General features: G+C 44.8%; 1 protein-coding gene across 1 annotated transcript; it reads left to right on the top strand.

Annotated features, from left to right (window-relative positions):
* Positions 1 to 53: 53 nt before the first annotated feature.
* On the top strand, positions 54 to 18,190 carry CLCN6 (chloride voltage-gated channel 6; the record flags this gene model as incomplete). The annotated part of the gene is made up of 23 exons (XM_082777228.1): positions 54 to 137; positions 712 to 771; positions 1,819 to 1,884; positions 2,239 to 2,304; positions 3,012 to 3,078; positions 3,476 to 3,582; positions 3,823 to 3,949; positions 4,584 to 4,651; positions 5,077 to 5,135; positions 5,806 to 5,938; positions 6,849 to 6,962; positions 7,232 to 7,398; positions 8,295 to 8,421; positions 8,791 to 8,917; positions 9,250 to 9,403; positions 9,494 to 9,653; positions 9,784 to 9,890; positions 10,183 to 10,369; positions 11,069 to 11,226; positions 12,047 to 12,203; positions 12,923 to 13,030; positions 13,247 to 13,372; positions 14,257 to 18,190. 23 exons carry the CDS (start codon positions 54 to 56, stop codon positions 14,335 to 14,337), a joined length of 2,610 nt encoding a protein of 869 aa, XP_082633354.1. The 3' UTR covers positions 14,338 to 18,190.
* Between the last annotated feature and the right edge of the window lie 4,300 nt (positions 18,191 to 22,490).

Below are 22,490 nucleotides of genomic sequence, written 5' to 3' on the forward strand. Positions count from 1 at the left end.
GGAGGGGGGGATTGACGCAGGGGGTGCCGGGAGAGGGGCGGCGGCGGGCCAAGATGGCGGGGTGCGGCGCGGGGCTGTGCTGCTGCTGCTGCCCGCGCTGCTGTGGGGAGAGGGAGAGCCGCACCCCTGAGGAGCTGGTACGGCCGCTGTCCCCTCCCCGGAGTCTGTGGGGCTCCCCGCTTCGGCCGCTGGTGCCGCAGCCCTCGCTGTCCCGGTCCCCCAAAGCACCGTTGTTGTCGGTTGGTCCCCGCTCCTGCCAGGCCTGGCACCTGAGGTGGTGCCGCGCCTCCTGCCCGCCTCAGGGCTCGTCCTGCCCGGCCCGGCACCGCTCCTGCTGGGGGACAGGGTGCCGGGGCAGTGCCTAGCTGCTCAGGGCGGGGTGATGCTGCCCATGCAAGTATCTTGTCCTGTGCCCCCTTGTTGGTGTGAAGGAAGGGGGGACAGGGGCTTGGCACGCTGCTTTACCTCCCCACGGCAGCCCTTCACAGCGTAGGAATGTAATGTATTCGTGCTGAAGGGCAAGCTTTAAGGTAAGGCCCAACATACGGTCACCCCCATGTAAGTGGTGGTCTGGTAACTCATGCTCCAACATTATAAGTATCAGTGGGGTAAGCTTTCCCTGGTTTTGGCTTTGCTACCAGTGTTCATGAGCACCAGTGTATGCGTTCATTCCCCTGATGTTTTCTCATTCCCATGTTCTTTGTTTTGTAGACGATCCTAGGAGAAACTCATGAAGAGGAAGATGAGATCCTTCCACGCAAAGACTATGAGGTGGGAAGCTAACTGATACCAGCTTGTGGAACTAATGGGGAGAGAGCTACAGACAGGTTTTTATCTGCTTTAATTTAAAGGGGGTAGGCACTCAACTTGCATCACTGTAGCTAGGTTGTATTGACACCAACAGAAATACCAGGAGCTGCTGTGCTTGCAAAGACTTGTTGCTCATCGTTTGATGCAGCATTTGTAGATTAATGCCCAGTGCTCTGAGTAGAGCTTAAATGTTTGCTGCCTAAGTAAGACTGCTATTGAGAAAATGCATTTTCTGAATCTGTTACGTTGCTCCCCTGTTTTAATGGGACTTTACTGGCTCTTGTGGTCTTACGTCATCGTGACTGTAAAAAAGCATCTGTAACTAGTTGGTCACTGTTGCTTTACTGCTGTCTGTGGTGTCATGCTGGCTCAAAGCAGATCTTATCTATCACATCCTGATTCTTACAGAAGACTTAATTTTTATGTGTCTATGTGGTGGCCCTGAGCTTTTCAGAGTAGTTGCTCTCAGCATGGGTGTCACCAAGCTGTTGCTGTTTAGTGTAACATCAACCTGTTACTGTTCAGCTTGAAAAGGGGAAGCTGATGTGGGTAAAAGCCAACAGTACTTTGTGCTTACAGTGGGACAGTTATTACTTTTAATTTTCTCCTGTGGTAAGGTTAAGAACTGGTCTAGAAAGGAACTTGTTTCTAGTGTTCCTGCTGTAGTGAAGAATTAGATTTCATGTTATCCCCTGTCAAATTGGCCATGCTTTAAGTCTAAATCTGTATCTTGTGACTTTAACTTAAAGTTGTATTAATCACTGGTTTAGTTCTGTCTCATCTTTGGCGGTGAATTTGGTCTGTTCTTTCACTTTCCAATTCTCCGAGTCTGCCTCTACTGGAAATACTTAAATGAAGTTGTTTACGGTAGCTTTTCTCCTACAACTGTTTGCCAAACCTGCTGTGGGGTTGTAATGACTTCTGTAATCTTTAACAAGGCCTTCTGTCCATAGCGTTTTGCACAATCTGTAGCAGGTGATTCTCATTGACCTTTTGGCATTCTTCCAGAGCTTGGATTATGATCGCTGTATCAATGACCCATACCTGGAAGTTTTGGAGAGCATGGACAACAAGGTAAAATTTTTTTTTTCTTTCAGTAGCTTGAGAGCTAAAGCTGTAGAAATACCTTCCACTATGGGAAGTTTGTTTTTTCTTCTTTATGATAGAAATTCTCTTTTTGTTTTTGATGAAAAGAGTAAAAATAAGTGTAGAGACTGTAGCTCCCAGCATCTGTTCTGAACCTCACTTTTGAAGTGAATGAGGTGTTAAGCACTTCCATCTCTCTGTTTTCAGTTTGCTGTTGTCACTATCTTCTGTTGATTTATCACTATAGCTGCAATTTACCTGTGGAGCCCAAATCCACCTTTGTCTGGTTTCTATTTGTATGTTGCTTTGATTTGGCTTTTTAAAAATCCTGTTCCTACACAGAAAGCACGGAAATATGAAGCAGTGAAATGGGTGATGGTTTTCGCCATTGGAGTCTGCACAGGACTAGTAAGTGTCATGCTGTTTGGGGAATGAAGACACTTCAGGACACTAGGCAGGAATAATTTAGAAGTCAACAGCAAAAGAGAAAAGAGGAGATACCATTCACTGTCATGAAGTCGAGAGCTTAGGAGTTGGAGGGGGCTTTGGGGAATTACGGCATGTTGCAGGTAGATGATTTTCTGAGAAGACTTTTTTTGCTTTCCTTTCACATCTTGCTGTGTTTTCTGTGTAAAGTATTCTGGCAAATTCTTTAATTCTGTGTACAGGAAAACTTGTCCAAAGTTAGCGTTAATCAAACAGGATGCCAGTTTATAGTTGAGCTTTATTTGTTATGTTTGGCAATACTTTCTTCACTGTACATGCTTGAAAACTAGCTTTGCTGACTGTATGCCTCAGTTAAAGTTAGCTTTTTTCTGTACCCTGAAGTATGTTGTGGGTGTTTAAAAAAAAAAAAAAAAAAAAAAAAGCTACCAGTTGAATATTCTGAAGTATATCTCTTCAGGAATAATTCTGGGATGGATCTGTCCAAGGGAGAACAAGGGAGGCAGAAAATCTGAGCTTTGTAAGCTACTTTACTCAGAACAATGCTTTTGCTTTCCTTATCCTTTGTCCTCTCTCATGCATACTCATGGTAGGGCTTGCTAGAAGGTGGTGTTTGGTACATGTGTATGGTAGTTTCTGATGACAGGTTTGTCTTTTTTTTTTTTTCATAGGTGGGCCTCTTTGTGGATTTCTTCGTGCGTCTCTTTACCCAGCTCAAGTTCCGGGTAGTACAAAGCTGTATCTTTTACTTAGCATATGGTGTCCTGGTAGACTTGAGTGACCTTTTTCTTTCTGTTGCTAAGAACAGCTGACTCATAGACATCTGCTGTCACTCACATTGTTGGTCAATCAGGTTTTCAACTTCCTTATGTAATTCAGCTCTCGAAACCAAGGAAGTGGTTTGAATATCAATATATGGGCAAAGACTAATCCCTAAAAGAATGAGTGGTTTCTCTTCCTTGTACATTAACTCTGAGCTCTGAAAAGAAGACCTGTCTTCTTGATGGGTTGTGTCATCTGTCCTGCCTGGAGTAGAAAGCACAAATTTGGTTCCTGATGCCGGTGGGACCCCCAGAGAGTACCAAATGATTGTGTTGGTGGGAGACCGTTGTTGCTTTCCTTGACCTCTCTGCAGCAGTGGAAGAATGCACAGAGAAAGGCTGTCTTGCCTTGTCTTTGCTGGAGCTGCTGGGGTTCAACCTGACCTTTGTTTTTCTCGCAAGTCTTCTGGTCCTCATCCAAGTAAGATTTAAGTTCACTGCTGCTCTTTACACAAGCTTCCTTTGCTTTCATGTGGTCCTGGACATGAAGTTTCCTTCTTGTCCATAGCACTTACTGCCTGAAGGCATCTTACCAACTTCAGAGTGCTAACTGATTTAGCTAAACAGTGTGTCTCATTCCCTTGCTGTGGTCTCTGACCGAGATACTGTCAGTCTGCTATGGAGTCAATGCAACACAGTGTCAGTGTTTTCCTTTCTGCAGCCTGTGGCAGCTGGATCAGGAATTCCTGAAATTAAGTGCTACCTCAATGGGGTAAAAGTTCCAGGGGTTGTGCGGCTCCGGACAGTGGTGTGCAAAGCTATGGGAGTGCTCTTCAGCGTGGCAGGAGGTAAGAAGTGCTGCAGTGTCTTCATCTCTTTGGGGTAAGGAATCACTGAAGGGGGAGAAATGAAGGGGAAGGGCGTGGAAAGTTTCTTTTGTTCCAGTGAAATCATTTTGGGCTGGAGACCAGGGTGTGAACCTTGGATACGTACAGGGAGTAGAAAAGCAGATAAGACAGAAGGACCGGGACTATCAGGGGAACAAATATCTTTTCGAAGTGGTCTAGTCAGAAGTGGCTCTTCATGGCTCAGTCCAAGAAGGAGACCTGAGAATTATCCAGAACGCATTATGTAGAATGACCTGAAGGCTGTGTTGTAGCCAGAAGGGCATGGTAACCTGGAGAGTTCAGAGTCCTTGGAACAACAGTCTTTGAATATTTTCACCCACTTGGAGTGCAAAGTCTGTGCAAGTCTGTTCACAAACATCTTGGGGGGGACACGGGCCAGCAGCTCCCTTCACCTTGAGAGGAGAGGGCATAGCTGCCTGAACTCAGCTGAGGTTTTGGAAGCTACCGACATACATTTATGGCCTGGTACAGGGAGGTCGTGCTATGCTATGGGAGTGGTGAGCTGATCTCTTCTGCCATTGTCAGCAGGGGAGAGGGTGGGGAGCATGCTGTCTCATCAGTCCTGTTTTTCCAGGTCTTTTTGTTGGGAAGGAGGGTCCAATGATCCACAGTGGTGCTGTCGTAGGTGCAGGTTTGCCACAGGTTAGTGCTGGCCTGGGTCACTGAGATGGGTGAGCTGTGGAGGTCGTTTATCCTTTTCCTGATTGAAATGCAGCATTGCGTTGGGTTGCCTCTTGGCCATAGTGTTGAGCACCATGCCTTTGCTTGACTACCAGCCTTGGTCTCCCTCGGATGCCTGCTCATAGCTCAGTTTGTTGCTAGAGGAGTACAGAGTGTTGGTATTGTCTGTGCTAAGCGGTGCAGAAAAGAAAATGATTCTGATCTCCAGGAGAGTGTTTGCTACTCTCCCACTGAGGTGGGAGTAGAGTTAAACATCTCTTGTAAGCCAAGAGCAAACTCTGCAGGAGATTGTGCAGAGACCAGCAGTTCACACCCCTGCTTTGTAAGAGTACTGTGAGGAGAAAGTTTCCTTCTCCCATGTTTCTAAAGCTTTGCTTTCTCTGTAGTTCCAGAGCATCTCTTTGAGGAAGATCCAGTTTAACTTCCCGTATTTCCGCAGTGACAGGTACTGTGTCCAAGAGGGGGAGGAAAAGGGGAGGGGATGGTGAATGAGCCAGCTTTCCTGGGAGGAAGGTGGCTGCCTGGGATGAATCAGTCAGTTGTTTTTTTCAGTTTCTGTCTAGTACCCTGCAGTCTCATTCTGCAGGAGGAAGGACAGCACTGGGATACATAACTTGATTCTTCCATGCTACCCTTAAGGGATCCCAGCTCTGGTCTCCATGTTCATTGATGTTCTCTTGTACTGCTCAGCAAATCTCTACCCATTTAAAACCTTTAATCTGAATGGTTAAACATCATTGTTGGTAACAAGCTCAATTATGCACCCCGTATGAACAAGATATGGACCAGCCTTCTCTGGAGCCTCTGCAGGTGAACAAGAGCTTGCCTTTCCGTCTCTAGAATTCTTTCAAGTGATGCTGGAGCACTGTGGTTTGGGGTGTTTACTAGTGTACTTAGCAGTCACATAATGCCAGAGTGTTGTATTGGTGCTCTAGAGAGAGCATATGCTGCTGCAACAACTTACTGAAAAAATGATGTCTGCAGTGGCCAGTTCTTCTTGCAGCTGTCACTCATGTATTTGTGGGATATACCAATGAACGGAAACGGTCCCTTGCTTTGCAGAATCTGAGCATGTTCACAACCCTTTGCTAAACTGACATTGCTTTCCTCTTCAGGGATAAAAGGGACTTTGTATCTGCTGGAGCTGCTGCAGGGGTTGCAGCTGCCTTCGGAGCCCCAATTGGGGGTACTCTTTTCAGCTTGGAAGAAGGTTCCTCCTTCTGGAATCAGGGACTTACATGGAAAGTGGTAAGTAATGACTCTATCTAGTTCTGTTTCTCTTTGAGCTGTACCTTGGGGAGGGCATATCTGTGAGGACATTTGCATTATCCTGTGTCTCCTGTCCGTCCTGGTAGGGAAGAGATTGCCTTCTCTATCAGTCCCCCAGGATTACTACAGATCAAGAGCAGAGATTAATCTGGTACTACCTAGAACTGCTCTATAGGCAGCAGATTTATTGTACCTGAGAGAAAAGTGTTTTGTACCTGGAGCTTTGCAGCCCAGTTCTCTGGGAGCAGACAGAGTTAAGCAGGTGCTGGATTTCTTTCTGCTGTCCTCTGCCTTGGGGAGCTGTATTGCAGCAATACCCTGTGCCTTCTAGTTACGGATTTCTCTGCCTCGTGCTTACTTTCATGATGTCTATGTTTTTTTGATGAATGTATCACAGCTCATGATGCTTTTGGCATTTCTCATACCAAATGACATGTTGATGGGATTCATCTAGTCTACTCTTTCACAGCAGGGATGGAATGAGCAAGGGGTTTGCCAAAATCGCAATGCTCTCTGAGCCAATGAAGACTTCAATTACAGCTCCAAACAAGCTGTGTTAGTGCCTTGTAATTGGTTTCTAACTACAACTTAGCATCTGTGACAAAAAAAAAAAAAAATCACTGCGGGAATTACTGGGTGAAATTCCTAACTCTTTGTGTGAGGGAAGCCAGATCAGATACGGTAGTACATTTTGGCCCTGCTGTCTTCTGCAGCAGGGAGTGGGCACTAAACCTCAGTAGGACTGTTTTCATAAAGCTTAGTGTTCTATAAGCTTGATGTTCGTTGTCATAAATGCTTTGATCACATTGAACCCTAAGTCTTAATGAAGAGCTAACTGTCAGTCTTAATTTTGGGAGTTTTTATTTCTTCTATTTTTCAACTTCCTTAGCTTTTCTGTTCCATGGCTGCCACCTTCACCCTGAATTTCTTCCGCTCTGGGATTCAGTTTGGAAGCTGGGGATCTTTCCAGCTCCCTGGGCTGCTCAACTTTGGGGAGTTCAAGGTACGATTTAGTGCTATTATTTTTCCCCCTCCGGTCTCTTGTCAGTTCAGTGTTTCTTTCTGTTTTTTTTTTTTTTTGTTTGTTTGTTTGTTTTTTTGTGGTTACATGCTTGTATTTGCGTAGTTCATGTTTAGCAGGAACACGCTGTTAGCTTATGACAGTGTTATTCTGCTATGGTCATTGCTGCCGAAAGTCTCCTGCTGTCAAGGCAGAAGCGTTGGTGGGAAATTCCAATGACTAATGCTTTCCTTATGTTTTTCTGCATGTAGTGCTCTGAGTCTGATAAGAAATGTCACCTCTGGACAGCTGTGGACTTGGGGTTCTTCATTCTGATGGGGATCGTAGGAGGCCTTCTTGGAGCCACTTTCAACTGCTTAAACAAGAGGCTCGCCAAGTATCGCATGCGAAATGTGCATCCCAAACCAAAGCTGGTCAGGTATTTGTGCTTTCTTGAGTTTGTGTAGGTGTGTCTGATCTGTGTTCAGTGCCCCAGTGCAAATGCATTGATGTAGAAGACCAATGGGAGGAGCTGGTGGAAAACCTGTTCCTATGTGTTACTGAAATCAAAAATGAAGCATCCATGGAACTTAAGTGAACACCAGATACCAGATGTTACAACGTCTCTACATTTCTGTAATTACTCTGGTGGTGTAAGGAAAGCTGTAACCCTCTTACAACGGCTGTGAAAGGGGCTCTTTATCATAGTGGCTACAGCTGAGCAAACTGGAGCTGCGTCTCCATGCAGGATTTTTGTCTTGTCCAAACAGATGTGGAAAGAATAGCTGAATCCAGCTTTTTTACATTATTATTATCTCGGATAATTAAGTCCACAACTGAGCTCTGTGGTATTTAGAGAATTGCCATGTAATTCTGGAAAATAATGTCTGGTGTAGACAGAATTCCTAAATAAGAAGCTCATTTAAAAAAAAAAAAAAAAAAAGTATTTCAGTAGCTAGAAAAGAAATATGAAAGACTATGCATCAGGCTGTCCAGTTCTGTCTAGACGAGAGAATTTTTTACCCTGTAAAAATATAGAGAACATCGTTTCCATGTGAACAGTCTCACCACCAAACCCTGCCCTTTGGGTTTTTATATGTGACTGTGTTCTGAGAGCAGAAGTATTGCCATTTGGGGGCAGGCAATGAAAAAAGGAAGTTAACTTAATCCTGGCAACCAAGCTATAATTCAGCTTGACTTGCAGGCTCCCCTGCTTCAAATATTAAGCTGCTGTAACTGCTTCTTCCTGCAACCATTTCAGAGTTGTGAAGAGCCTGGACTGAGTTACAGGTCTGAGTGCAGTTTTAGAGTATGGTTTCTGCTGTGTGTTTGCAGAGTCCTGGAGAGCCTGCTGGTGTCGCTGACTACCACGGTCGTGGTCTTTGTAGCCTCCATGATTCTGGGGGAGTGCCGGCAGATGTCTTCCACCAGTCACAGTGGCAATGACACTTTGAGCGTGCAGGTGAGGAACGTTCCATGAAGATTGTAGGTCTCCTTCACATTGTTCCTCCCTTCGCAGTAGCACAGGCAGGTAATGAGCCTTGAGGGCATGTAGTACCCACAGAGAACTTGAGTTAAAACTTATGGACAGTTGTAGGACCTTAAACAGTGAAAGCTGTGCTTTGTGCTTTTGTAGTTTGACAAAGCAGCTCAGGCTATGAATCAAGGAGCCTACTGTCTGCAGGCCTAACGTCTGCTATTGATATTTTGGTCTAAACATGTCAAACTGTGGGTGGACACCATATACAGGAGGGTTACACCCGTTCTGCACAAAGGCTAACATAGCAGGGAGTGGTTTTTAACTGTTCGTGTCCTTTATGTCCTGCATTAGGGTATGTCAGAGGATGTGAATTCAAGCATCAAAACGTTTTTCTGCCCAAATGAAACCTATAATGACATGGCCACACTATTCTTCAACCCTCAGGAGTCAGCTATCCTGCAGCTCTTCCACCAAGATGGTGAGTAGCTAGCAGACAGTGCTTCATGCTGTCCTCAGGCTTCAGAGCTTCATCTTGCTTGAAACAGTTTTGTTAAGTGGACCACAAAGCTAACAGCCTCTTCAAGCCTTTATGGCTCAAGAGGGCTGCTGGTACAACAGCTTAACATCCCCTCTCTGGGAAGAAAGGCCTGCTTTTCCTTTTTTTCCACTTACTCAATGTTTTCATGTGTGTTTGGACTGGAAGACTGTTTTGAGATGGGTCTGCTGTGAGCTGAAGGGTGGATGGTGTGAGACTTACCATCTGTCCAGCAGGCCTTTTCCCCTCTAGTCATGATTCTTCTTGTGTTACAGGTACTTTCAGCCCAGTCACACTCTCCTTGTTCTTCCTTCTCTATTTCTTACTTTCCTGCTGGACATACGGGATCTCTGTGCCCAGTGGTCTCTTTGTGCCATCACTGCTTTGTGGGGCTGCCTTCGGACGCCTGGTCGCCAACCTCCTCAAAAGGTGCATTGAGTGTGTGTGAGAGATGTGCTGCAAATGCATGCTGACCTCTCAGTCAGGTTATTCTAATCTTGGGGCTCTGTCTTGCCCTAGCTACATCGGCCTGGATCACATCTACTCAGGAACCTTTGCACTGATTGGAGCAGCAGCATTCCTGGGAGGAGTGGTCCGGATGACAATTAGCCTGACTGTCATCCTAATTGAATCCACCAATGAGATCACCTATGGGCTCCCGATAATGATCACCCTCATGGTGAGTGCAGGGCCTTGGCTCTAGCTTCTTGAACATGTACTAGTTGTGAATCTCTTCCTGTCAGGGCAGTGATGAGCCAAGGAGTCTTGTATTTGGATCAGCAACTCAGTACACCCTGTTTTTTCTGCAGGTAGCCAAATGGACCGGAGACTTTTTCAACAAAGGCATCTATGACATCCATGTGAACTTGCGAGGAGTACCTCTCCTGGAGTGGGAAACAGAGGTGGAAATGGATAAGTAAGGCTGCCCCTCTTGGCAGGACTGTGGGTTAGAGTTTGTCAGTAGGGTTCTTGGCTCAGAAAGGAATGTTGTAATGGGGGGATGATGATTCATGTCCAGTGAACCAGTCTGCACCAGCTGCTGTGAGAAGAGCTGGAAGTTGTGCATCAGGCCTGCAGCAGGAAAGAGGTGCCTGGAGCCCTTGCTGGGAAGGAGAGGACAGGTGGAGATCTGAGAAACAAATTTGTGAGGCTTGGGAAGAAGCTTGACATGAAGCATGGAGCAATCTTGGATTTCTCTGTTTCCTCAGACTACGAGCCAGTGACATCATGGAACCCAACCTGACTTATGTCTACCCCCACACCCGTATTCAATCTCTTGTTAGCATCTTGCGCACAACGGTTCATCATGCCTTCCCTGTCGTGACTGAGAACCGGGGCAATGAGAGGGAGTTCATGAAGGGAAATCAGCTGATAAGTAATAACATCAAATTCAAGGTAAGAAGTTGATTTTTCAGTAAGTTGAAAGGATAAAGAGCTTGGTTGTGCAGGAAGAAGGTCCCTTCCTTTATTATCATAGAATCATTTAGATTGGAAAAGACCTTTAAAAATCATCTAATCCAACCTTTAACCTGTACTGACAATTTTAGTATTGTCACTGCAGGATTCAGATCAGACATGAGCAATTACTAAAATACAGTTATTTAGTTAATTACTAAAATGCAATTTCAGTCCATTCTCCTGGTTATGGCAAAGGCAGAGCAGTGCTCTGCATTAGTATAGAAGCAAAACTGAACAGGACTTCAAATAACCAGTTTAGGATAGAGGTGGAAAAATTTTGAATTCAGCACTGAAGTACTGAACCCACCCTTGAGATCAAGAATGGTTGCCTAATTGCTTCTCTCCTTCACGGGAGGAGGAACAGGCAGAATACTTTAACTTCCTGGGAAACTTGAAATTTAAGGTTGGAATTAACCACGTGTTTGTGGCATTACCTGTGCTCTAGCAAAAAGGGTGCCTGACTTCCTAAATTGCAGGTTTCCTGCCAAAGGAGAGTCCCACTGGTTATTCTTACAACTACTGTGACAGCACTAAGGAACACTATCGGGTGATAGAAAGCTATAAAAAATATTTTATAGTTAGTTACTCTTTGATAATTGTTGGCCTGCTAAGTGGGTATCTGAAAATTGTATCCAGAAATCTAGCATTCTCACCCGAGCTGGAGAGCAGCGCAAACGGAGTCAGTCCATGAAGTCCTACCCTTCAAGTGAGTTGCGTAACATGTGTGACGAGCACATAACAACGGAGGAGCCACCAGAGAAGGAGGATTTGCTACAACAGATGCTAGAGAGAAGGTGAGATACTTGTAGGAACAAAGGTAGGAAAAAAAGATATTTCTTAACATCGGGATGTATTGTGATGCTTCATACAGTCCCTGTTATTTCATATTCAGGAGGAAACAGTATGAGTATCCATGTTATCAGAAGTAACTTGTCAGGACCCATCAGACAATGCTCAGACCCACACCTGTGCCTGAGTCCTGAGCTAATGACTTGATGACTCAATTGTTAAATTTCCATCAAACGCCTGCCCAAAAATATTTCCTGGAGAGGATAGAATACCTGGGGAAATTACTTGTCTTTAGAAATTAACGCCCTCTTGTACACAAAAACCTGAGGGCTCTGCAAAGCTCACTCTTACAAGAGAGGAGATAATGACCTGTTACCATACTACTTGATACCATCTTTCTGGTAACTGGACTGAGTCATAGACTTTTATTGCAGTTGTTTCACGCAAAAGCCCAGTGTAGTTAATCAGTTTCTGACCGACTGAGTGTGACACGTACAGGTGAAGTTATGACCTGACACTATCACATGCTTCAGATGTTACTAGAATCAGTAATTTTGAACTGAAAATTGCTTCAGTAGCAAGTGATCTGAAACTGAAAGTTAGGAGACTGTCTCCATTTTACTGCTTGTATAATGGCACTTGACTATAATGGCACTTTACTGTTCTCTGATAGTTTGCTTGGAGAAAAGACTTCTTACTCTCTAGAAAGAATCCCTGAAATATTCTAGAGAAGGTTGCAGAGATAAAACAGCTGCTGGTTTGGAGGCTGGTGTGTGTGTCTCATTAGGTTCAAGTGACTTACAATATGTATTCAATCTGTTGCAGATACACACCTTACCCCAATCTGTACCCTGACCAGTCTCCCAGTGAGGAGTGGACCATGGAGGAACGCTTCAGACCTCTGACCTTCCATGGCCTGATCTTGCGCTCGCAGCTGGTCACGCTCCTTGTCAGGGGGGTTTGTTACTCTGAAAGCCAGTCAGTAAGTCTGCCTCATCTGGAGTTGTAGCAGACATCTCCACCCTGTGAGCTAAGCAAGTTGGGGATGATATTTATAAGCTGTCATGAAGAATTCACCTATTTTTCCATTTTAAGGAATGCATCTTTGCTTTGAAAGCTGAAGGCAGGTAATGTGAATTCTCCCTTGCAGCTCTAGAAGAAAGAGAATGGAATTTCTGTTTAAGCAGCCCAAGGAAAAGTGTACAGCTACTGTATTTGGGGAAAAATATTAACAACCATCACAATCTGCATAAAAATGCAATCAGAACTGGAGAATGGAGGGCAAATCTTAAATACAAACAGGCAAACTGGTGGCATATACTTTGTGTTCTTAACGCCACATGCCAAGGTCTTAGGAGATTGGCAGCTGTATTGCTAAGATCAGTATGAGCTTTTGTGTTTGAGGCCCAGCTTCCACAGAGCTGTTTTGTTGCTGCTCTCCAGTGTTGAGTATAGGTATTTCAGAGGTTGGAGAGTATATCTGTATATCTCTGAGCTAAATGCTTGTATGGGCTTGTGCTTCCGTTGCTGAATTCTAAACAGAGATGTTAAGAATGCCTTTACAGAAGTTTTGTGTGTGGGTGTGGGGGAAGGAGTCTGGGTAAGCACAGGGCGTTGGGAGGCATCATTTGCTGTGCTTGCAGAATGTGCGCTCTCATGGAAGGCAACACACTGATTTGGTGGCATTTGTTTTAATTTCAGAGTGCAAGTCAGCCTCGTCTATCCCATGCAGAGATGTCAGAGGATTACCCTCGCTATCCAGATATCCATGACCTGGACCTCACGTTGCTGAACCCTCGCATGATAGTGGTAAGAGATGCACTGTGATGTGATAGTAAGACTCTCGACCTGTCTACTTCAGTTTTCTTCTAGATTAGATTTCTGCATGAGGGTGAATGGACTGGCAAACTTCGGAGTTCTCAACATTTCAGTGAATTAGAGCAGCTGTAGCAATTGCTTATTAGTGATTCTTGGAACTACTGAAAATGCCTCTTGTAAATAACATCGTTATTTCTTGTTTCTTAGGATGTCACTCCATACATGAACCCATCTCCCTTTGCTGTCTCTCCAAACACTCACGTGTCGCAAGTCTTTAACCTGTTCAGGACAATGGGACTCAGACATCTACCAGTTGTGAATGCAGTTGGAGAGGTGAGTCCTTATCTCAGTTTTGTCCTAGCTGAGCAAGGAAGCAGATGTGTTTTTTGCAATGCTTTCCCCTTTGAGAGAGTTGAGATCTGTTTTAACATTAAACAGATATGTTTTAATGGGATCAGAATGTGGTCTTCAGGCTCTGAAGCATTGTTGATTGCTGTGACCTCATTACCATCCTTAGTGTCCAAGTCTGCTCCCTGCTTTCACCCCAAAGAACAGGACACACAGTCTGTCTCCTTTTTCAGGTTGTCAGCATGTGGAAGCTGTTACTGTCTTGTACCTTTTCAGAGTCCTTGAGCTCACCAGAGGTCACTAATTTGGCTTCCCCTTTGACAGCTTTGAGGCCAAGAGCAGAATTTCCTGAACGTTGGGCAGGAGGTTTTTCTTTTGGACAGAAACTTGCATTCTGTTCTTATTCATAGGAGTAGAAAAATAAAGAAGCTTTTGAACGGTTTGCGCTTGATTTGCTGTACTTATCTCTTTGCCATCTACAGTGCTCAGAAATAGTCAGTAGGTGTCAGTAACTTCCTATCAACATCATGAGAAACTTTCCTTAAGCCTGAACAAGGAAGCAAAATCCTTATGATGATGATAATAGCCTGAACTGGTCTTTCCTTATGAGACATCAGTGCTTTTTTCTTTTTTTGCCTCTAGATGTTCCTAACAGTAGGTATGTGCTGGGAGAGTGGGGTGTCTGTTCTGGTGAAACTTTAGCTTGAACCCACTGTAACTGCATTGGTCGAGAAGTGTTTGAAGGTTTTCACATGTTTTTTTGGGTTGGAAAGTACAACAGCTCTAACAGCTCTACCATGCACGTCTCTTAGTGGCACATCTGTGATACTGACATATCGTTTTTTTTTCCTTTTTTCTTCCTCTTTAAGATTGTTGGGATAATCACTCGGCACAACCTGACCCACGAATTTCTGCAGGCAAGACTGAGACAACACTATCAGACCATTTGATGCCCCTGCCCCACTGCCGGTGTGGCTACCTCCCTCTTCCAAGCCTGCACACGCGCTCGCATTCTGCTTGGACCCCACAAGGCCCAAGACTTGCCGTTTGGCTTCTCACACGCATATCAAGCCTGGGGAGCTGGAAAACATCTTGCTAGCCAGAGAATTAGAGGAGCTGCCTGAGCCTGGAGCTGTAGACTGGTCTCAGGCACTTGGTTTGATCACTCTTGATCCAGGTTTTATTTTTTTTCCTCTGCGCCCAGCCTTTCATGAGATGTTGTCTTGACATTATACATTCAGCTTTTTGTTTTTTGAGGCTTGGACAAAAGAACCATCTAGCTCCACTGTGTCCTGTGCAGAGAACTGCAGCATCTTTTCCCTGTCTACCTGTGCGTTTCTTTTCCTCTTCATCCCTTGTTCCTGCAACTGTTGCCTTACTTGTGTGAGAGGGGGGTTGCTGTCAAGGCAGAGAGGAGATAATGAAGTTTGCAGTTATCAGATAGCTGCTTTGCAGGATGGCTTTTCTCAAAAGTGGTATAAAAAGCCAGTTCTTTGGAAATGCACGTCTCTTTGTGGGTGTTCCCAGTTGCCCATATTTTTCCACTCTGGCTTTCTTTTTTTCCTTATTTTTCTACTCCTTACATGGGAGTGTTCTTGCTGTGACATTTTTGACAACAGCTGACTTTTGAGAGCATCTCAGAGAATCAGGAGTTCTGAACAGTTCAATTGCATTTACTGTTTGGATTATAAATGTTCAGTACTTTTGCAGAGCATCTCAGAGAAGGAGGCTTTCTTTTTCCCTGTTAGCTGTTACTCTTATCTCCCCGCAAGAAACTCTACTAAGGTACTCTACTTGTGGTACTCTGCTTTGTCACTACCTGTATTTATAGGCACGGTGTCCTTTCCAGCTATGGCTATAGACCAGGAAACCCCACTTCCTCAGAGCACAGAGAATTGTGGATTTCTGGAGGCAGTTATAACTGATGCCCTGTCTCTGGGTTTCATTGAGTTACCTCTGTGTTGTGAGAGAAGCTGGCGGGACTTTAGGCTGCCATACAGGAAGGATACTTAGTGCTAGCAACTAGCAGGCAGGATTATACTGCAGGCTGATACGTGGGGCTGTCTGGCTTTAAAAACTAGGATAATGTTTGCAGCTGCACAGCCAAATGTCTAAGGGTAAAATGAGCACTTAGGAGCCAGTTGCAGCCAGTTCACTGCTTTAGCAGGTACCATCCTGGCCAGCACCTGTATTGTTCCAGCAGGCACCTGCCTTTGTGAGTTTTGCATACAGATAACCCTGAGTGGGAAGTCAGCGTTGTGCCTCTGGGGACTGTGGAGCTGATTGGCTTGATAAAGCACAGAGCATTCTCTCAGCCAAGAGACTGGGCTAAGTAACATGGGGAATGTATCCCAGGAAAGCTTCTGCACAGCCTCCAAGCACTCCTGTTAACCTCTTAACCTGTTGTCTGCCATAAGGAGCTAGCTAGATGAGAACTGTGGCAGAAGGAAGTCAGACACTGTTCCATTTCCTGAAATCAGGAACTCACCTGTGTTGAAAACTATCCTGAATAACACTGGCAGAGTTGTGCTCTTTCCTTGCATGTCAAAACACTACTTCTGTTACAGCAGCCTCTTAGTGGAAGCTGACTGTTGCAGGGCAGTGCTTTGCAAGCCACTGACACCTGCTACAGTTAGGGCTAGGAGGTTTTGTGCCTAGGGCACCAGCCATAGTCTTAAGTAGGGCTCTTTAAGTCACAGGAGCTCTTTAAACATTCATGTAGCCATTGCAGTCCAGGTAGGTGTGGGACAGATGTGTTCTCTGGCTGTGCTTGCAGTAAACACAGATGAGTCACAGGATGCTCTTGATTTCTGTCCTGCAGATGAGAGAAAACTTGGTCTTAAAAGCAGTTCCTGAGGCAAAATTCTAGGGTGGAATTGATCCTTGTCATACAGGGCATAACACATCTCAGCTGGAAAGTTTTTTAGCAAAGCTGTTCATAAGCACTTAGGTTTTTTTTTTATTATTATTTTTTATTCCTCTCCATTGACATCTGGAGGCCTTGTTTTTTCTTTCAGTGTTCTTTTTCTCCGGCCTTCTTATAAAGAGAGGAATGGTGGATCTTTGCTTTCAGGAATGGAGGTTACAGCATTTCCACAAAGGACAGAATGGGCTGTGGTACGTGCAGTAGCAGTTGTTGCAAGGGAAGCTGGATCCTTTGTTAGCCATGGCGAGTGTCCATTGGGTAGTATCCAGGGCTTCTTGGGAAAGGACCTATGCTAAAGAGCAGGGAACACAATTCATTCTTTCTCTTACTGTGGAGCTAGCAACAACAGCTCTTGTCTCTGCCACTAAAGTTGTTTTGCTGGCTTCTGAATATCTTAGTTCCGTTTCAGGTAAGGCATGCAAGCTCTTAAACTTTCTAGAGTAAAACAAAGGTGTTTTCCTACAGCTAGTACCCACCTTGTGCCTTTCAACCTGAACTCCTTAGCTGGGACAGACATAGCGTTGTTCCTAGAGCACACAAGTCAGCATTGGCCTCTGCTTTTGACTTGCAAGTTGTTTCCCAGGTAGGGTAAGGACATTTTCTCTGGATAGTATGTGTAGTTGGTTTTTAAATGCCTGTGTTCCCTGAGCACTGGTTGTGCACTGAGCTGCCCCAAGGAACTTCTAGCACCCCTTTGTACTCCCTGAAGCTGGACTGTGGGTTTGAAATATGCTTCTGGTAACCTATCTTTCATTCAGAGGATTTGTGCTCTTCTGCAGTTACAAATTACAGGAATTCTGTTCTGGGATTTCACATCCTTCTAGTGTGGAAATAGCAATCCCATACTGTCAGAAAACCTCTGAAGAGTGCCCTCTCTCTGTGGTAAATCCTTTTCCTGTTACTTATGTTGAGTGACTGCATGTGGAAGGTTCCTTCAGTCCATGCACCTGAACCTGAGGTCCTTAGATTGTTGCCTTGAGCCAGTCATCTCTTGTTTTATTTGTGAACATGAGCTGCAGCAGTATATTTTGCTGTAGAATGTCTTACCCTTGCTGCTAAGGCCTGTAGTTAGGTGATCCAGGCCAGACAGACAGAAAAATCTTGCTAAACGTCGAGCTCCAGCTGTGTTTCCCTGTGAGAGTCAGCTGTCAGCACTGTCTGCTCTGCCTGTGCATCTGTCTTACTGAGAACTTTCAGCTGGAAAACACGCCTGCTTCACTCTGTCAGTAAAGAAGTTTTAACGAGTGGTGGTGGGGGACCCTGTCAGCCTTTTTAAAGGGAAATCTGAGTGTGCAATCACCAGTTATGTAGTTTGCAGAAAGGAAGTTACAAGTTCTTGTGACGTCTGGAGATGCAGCGTTTCACCTCTGACTGTAGACTGTTGCAAAGAGCCTGAGTTGAATTAGTCCTGTTCTCACACTTCGGTCACTAAATTCCTTTCTAACAACGTGCTAGCTGCTTTTGTTCTGGCTACTTAGTGGTTTACCAAGAAACTCTTAGCATAGGTGCCTATAACCTTTTACTCAGAGCAACACTAAAGGAATACATGTAGTAACCAAGAACTGGATTAGTACTGATGGCAGAAGTTCGGGGCAATATGGGGCACTCTCCCCGCCTCATGTTTTCCTGTGCAGTGTTAATTATGCAGTTTTGAATTAACTTACTGTGAGCCATTCCAATGGTAGCAACTTACCTTTCCATTTGTTTTATTTTGCACTGTTTTTGTTATAAAATGATGTAAGCTAATTCCACAATGTATATAAACTGTATTTTTTTTAAATTTGTATGAACATATTTTTATTTGAACTATGGCACTTGAAGTATTCATGTAACCATAACATGTCTGAGAGTAAAATGTTTGTGTGTCTCCTTCAGCACTTCAAGGCCTCGTGATGTTTCTAGTGTTTTATTTTTTGTCCTTTACTATAATAAAACTGGTAGAACATTGCAATATTCAAGAACGTGATTTGGGATAGATGAGTAGTTGCTATTTATAAACTGTCTGGATCTGACAGTTTCACAGGAGGTGCCCTGAGGCTGGACAGAAATAGGAGTTGTTACAAACCTGTAGGCTGCAACCACTCTAGCTCCATGTTCTCTCACAACAAAAGGAAGGAATTAACAAATGTATGATAAGGAGTTGAACTGTGCACACTGTGCTAGAGGTGACTGCTGCTTTTCTTATCTGGGAACTCTTGCTTTCTACCCTCCTGTAAGTTAATGAAAGACATTTAGAGTGTAGTGTTGCACCTCTTGTCTTACAGGTGATTTCTCCAAATGTGAAAAGTCTTAACTTCATCTTCAGCCCTTATTTAGTTTGTGGCTATACAGAAAACCTGTGACAATTTTTGATCTTTCATCAAATTTGTGCATAAGTACAGCCTTTGAGCACAGTATTTGGCCCAAAAGCTCACCATCATCCCATGCTTGTTTTTCTTCATCAGGTAGCTGTGCTGTACAGGCTGCACGTAGCAGCTCTCTGATGTACTCTCAATGTCAGCCAGCAGCTCGTCTGGCTCCTGCCATCAGTCCCCTGTTTGGTGTGTGTGTAATGACACAGAGGAAGGGCCTGAAATTGATAAAAGCATCTGTTGGGAGGAGATGGCAGAAAATCTGTGGGTGGGAGCAAAATAAGAAGCAACATAGTCTGCTTAATTAAGTTAGTTAATTCCTCCTAGCAAGTAATCAGTAGAAGAGAGTCAGCAGGAGAGTAAGTGGGGGAACTCTGCTTCAGCTCTGCTACTGTCTTCAGTCCTAAATACAGTAATGTAGGAAGAAGTGAGAGCAGTTAATTTTTTAAAACCAAGGCACATCAACTGCTGCTTTGGAGTAACAGTAAATAAAGGAGGCCAATAGACTGTTTTGTCTTTCTCCCTCAAATTTCACACAAAAAAGGGAGGTGTCTGGCACATTTATGCTTAAAGCAAATGGCTTCATGTTTAGATTAAAACCCCTTTCTACTGAGGTTTATAGGCTCATAAATCCAACCATGTGTTGTGACCCTAGTACTTGTAAACTGTATTTAACAGGAGAATTTAGTGTTCAGTGACATTTTCTTCTGCTTTGCTGACAGAATACAAGCCACCAGCTTCAGGGTGTGTATGCATGTCCAGGTGTGTATCATGCAGCACCCACAGGAAGAAACAGCATAACTGCCCCAGGCTTTCATTGCACGTATGCATTTGATGAGATAACGAAGTTCTCTTCTTGTCCAAGGTGCTGAAATGCTTTTCAGCAGCAGCGAGAGATACTCAGCTGCTTTAACATCCACTGTAGGTTTTGAGTTGCGGTGTGGGAAGTAGTTCGTTCACAGCTGGAAGGGAGGTGGCAGTGAGGCTTTCCTCCCTTCATCATCTGGGAAGTGAAGGAGAAGTTTCAATGGGGTTTAAAGGTCACTATTCAAAATTAGATAAGCTGTCCTTTTTTCAAGGCAGTTTCAAAACTTCATGGAAAGGAAAAAACAAGCATGAGTAACTCTATGGGCTGTGTGTAGTTTATTGCACGTTTTACTGATCTTTGAGCAGCTAGGAGCAAGAGACTGAAACCCATTTATACCAGTCTGTGGAGAACACAAAAAGTAATGTTATGCTGAAGTATGCTGAAGAGCTCACAGCTCTAACAGGAAAGACAAGACAACCTTGAGAGCCTTGCTGCTTGTATTAGAGAATATCTCGGTGAGATGCCCAACTTTACATGCTGATTTTACCTTCCTTTTGTTTCTTCCTAGTTCCTGCTAGTAGATCTCACTTGAACTGCCTCCTCTGTACCTTGCCTCTTCTTAAAAGTTTCTACTCTCAACTGTGCTTCTGTTTCTGTGCAGGATTCTGCTGGTTTTCCAAAAGAACAGTTAGGATATAGGAAGGGAAGATAAGGGAAGATCCTACAAATCCTTCTTCCTTCCTTTCCTTCTCACATAAGAGCCCAAATTCTGATCACAGCTTTAGGCTTTTTTTTTTTTTTCTTTGTTCGTGAAAGCATGTCAGAATCTGCTCCTAGGAAAACAAAATACAGACATGATACAACTCTTGTTCATAAAGGGCCAGCTGTACTACTGAGATGGAACTGATGTGCCTGTGACTCTTCATGCTAGGAACAGCAGTTGTGCTACTGATCCATTTTGTTCAGGTGGTTTGACAGGAAGGGAGGCCTCAAATATTGCAAGCAATCAGTAAAGGGAACAGAGATCATGGCAGCTTCTGGTCCAGCAGTGAGGCACAAGAGCTTGAAGAATGAAGCCCACTGCATTCTGTCACTTGCTCTGGTAAAGGATTGGAGATTGGAGTCAGCAGAAGATTCCCTTTTGAAGTTGCTTGTCAGTAGCAGCTGTCACTGGCGTGGCAATGGTTCAGCCCCAGCAGAGAATGACAGCACAGGGACACTCTTGACTTGTTTTGAGAGGCTTCACAGTTGAAAGGTGTGAGAGAAGCACTAGAAAAGATCCCCTGTCCTTTCCCTCCCAGCAATGCCTCTGACTCTTGCTTCTTCACTGGGGAAATTACAAGACAAGTGCTGGACAACTGCGTGCCAGCTGTCTGAAGGAGCTGTACGTCTGGGGAAGTGTGCAAGAGACCCAGGGAAGGGTTGCTCTCATCTCATCAGAATCATCAACAAGCTTTCTGTTACCGTGGTAGCCTCTGTCTTTGGGCATGGTGCCATCGTACTGTCAGCTGTAAGGAGCTGCTGCTGGGGATGACTGGGGTGCACTCATCAGCAGTTGTCAATCGGCAAAGAGGCCTTTGGGGGTAAGCTTCAGTGGATGTAAATCAAGCAAGCTGAATACGGCCAGATTGTTATGGAAATTGGCACAGCTCCACTCGTCCCTGCGGCAGCTGAGGATATGCACCCTATACTTCAGGTACGATTTCTTACAAACACAAAGCAGTGGTGACAGCTCCTCTTGGCATTCTTGCTTGCAGGCCGGGGTTTTGGTGATGTTCAGTGAAACATTTTGTGTAGCAGGAGGCTGGAAAGGGATAGTGCAGCCTCTGAGGGAGAGAAAGAAACTCACAAATCTGATTTGCAGCAACAAAAAACCTGCAGGCCAACTGGGCCACTCTTCCAAATGAGGTTCATGTCCTACAGTGAGTATGAAGCATACCGGTGTAATTACTGTATTTCCAAGTTCAAAGGAAGGAAAGCTGCTGAATTATGCACTACCAGTCCGGGTTATTGCCAGAAGCTATTAGGAAGCGAGGATGGAGTCTGGCGTCGCAGGAGGTGGCAAATGTCATCGGAGCCCAGCAGAAGGCGTGAGGTTGGTCTCTCTCTGATCTCCCTGGGATATTTCTTCCTTCGCACAAGAAGTGTGATAGCACTGGGGTAAGTCCTAGGTTCTGTGCTGGGGGTGTTGATGAGTGTTTATAAAGCACTCAGATACTCAACAGTGTGGAGGAGGGCAGGATTTCAGAACTCTGTCCCGTGGTCAGTGCTGAATAGTTGCTGGTAATGTAACTGCTGTTATCTGGCTTTGACATCAGCTCTTTGTAGCAATAGCTTTGTCCCAGAGGCATCCTGTTTCTGAATTGTTTACAATTACAAGCTACATTGATTCTCTGTCGCAGGTCTGACTCATAGCACAGTTGCTAAAGCTGTGCTCTGAAGTGCTGGTGTGGCTGTGTGGCCACCAGTCTTTTTCCTGTGCTGTTATTGACACGCACTGCAAACCTTGCCTTCCCTTAGGGGGAGTTTCTTTAGAAGATTTGCAATGGTCCTGGATAGGTGTGAAGTCTTAGCAGGAATACATTAATCTGCAGTTCATGTTCTCACAACAGCCTGATACTGCTTATTTCTTCTCCAGTCTGGTTCCCCCTTTTCCTCCAAAAAGTTCCATCAGGATTAATTTCCGCAATGTATAGGCAGCAAAGGCAGCTCCACCATAAATCCAAAGGAAGCTGCCTCACATTTCCATGTGGGTCTGTGCTGCTGGCAGAGAGCATGCCCTAGTTAAAGGGAATGCCCGCATCCCTTCATGGCTAGCATGTGCAGCTGTGTGAATCTGCTGCAGTGAAAAGAGCAGAAGAAACCAAATGCCATTAGGTGTTTGCTTCTATCTGCATGAAGGGGAAAGACTGCAGCATGGCTTTAGCACCTCGTGTGTACGTATGGGACAACGGAACCCTCCTCTGAGTGTCTGAGCCATGAACACAAGTCCAGGTTGCTGCGAAGTGAGGCAGAGCA

The sequence above is a fragment of the Aythya marila genome, assembly GCF_965140915.1.
Source record: "Aythya marila genome assembly, chromosome: 21".
Taxonomy (NCBI): domain Eukaryota; kingdom Metazoa; phylum Chordata; class Aves; order Anseriformes; family Anatidae; genus Aythya; species Aythya marila.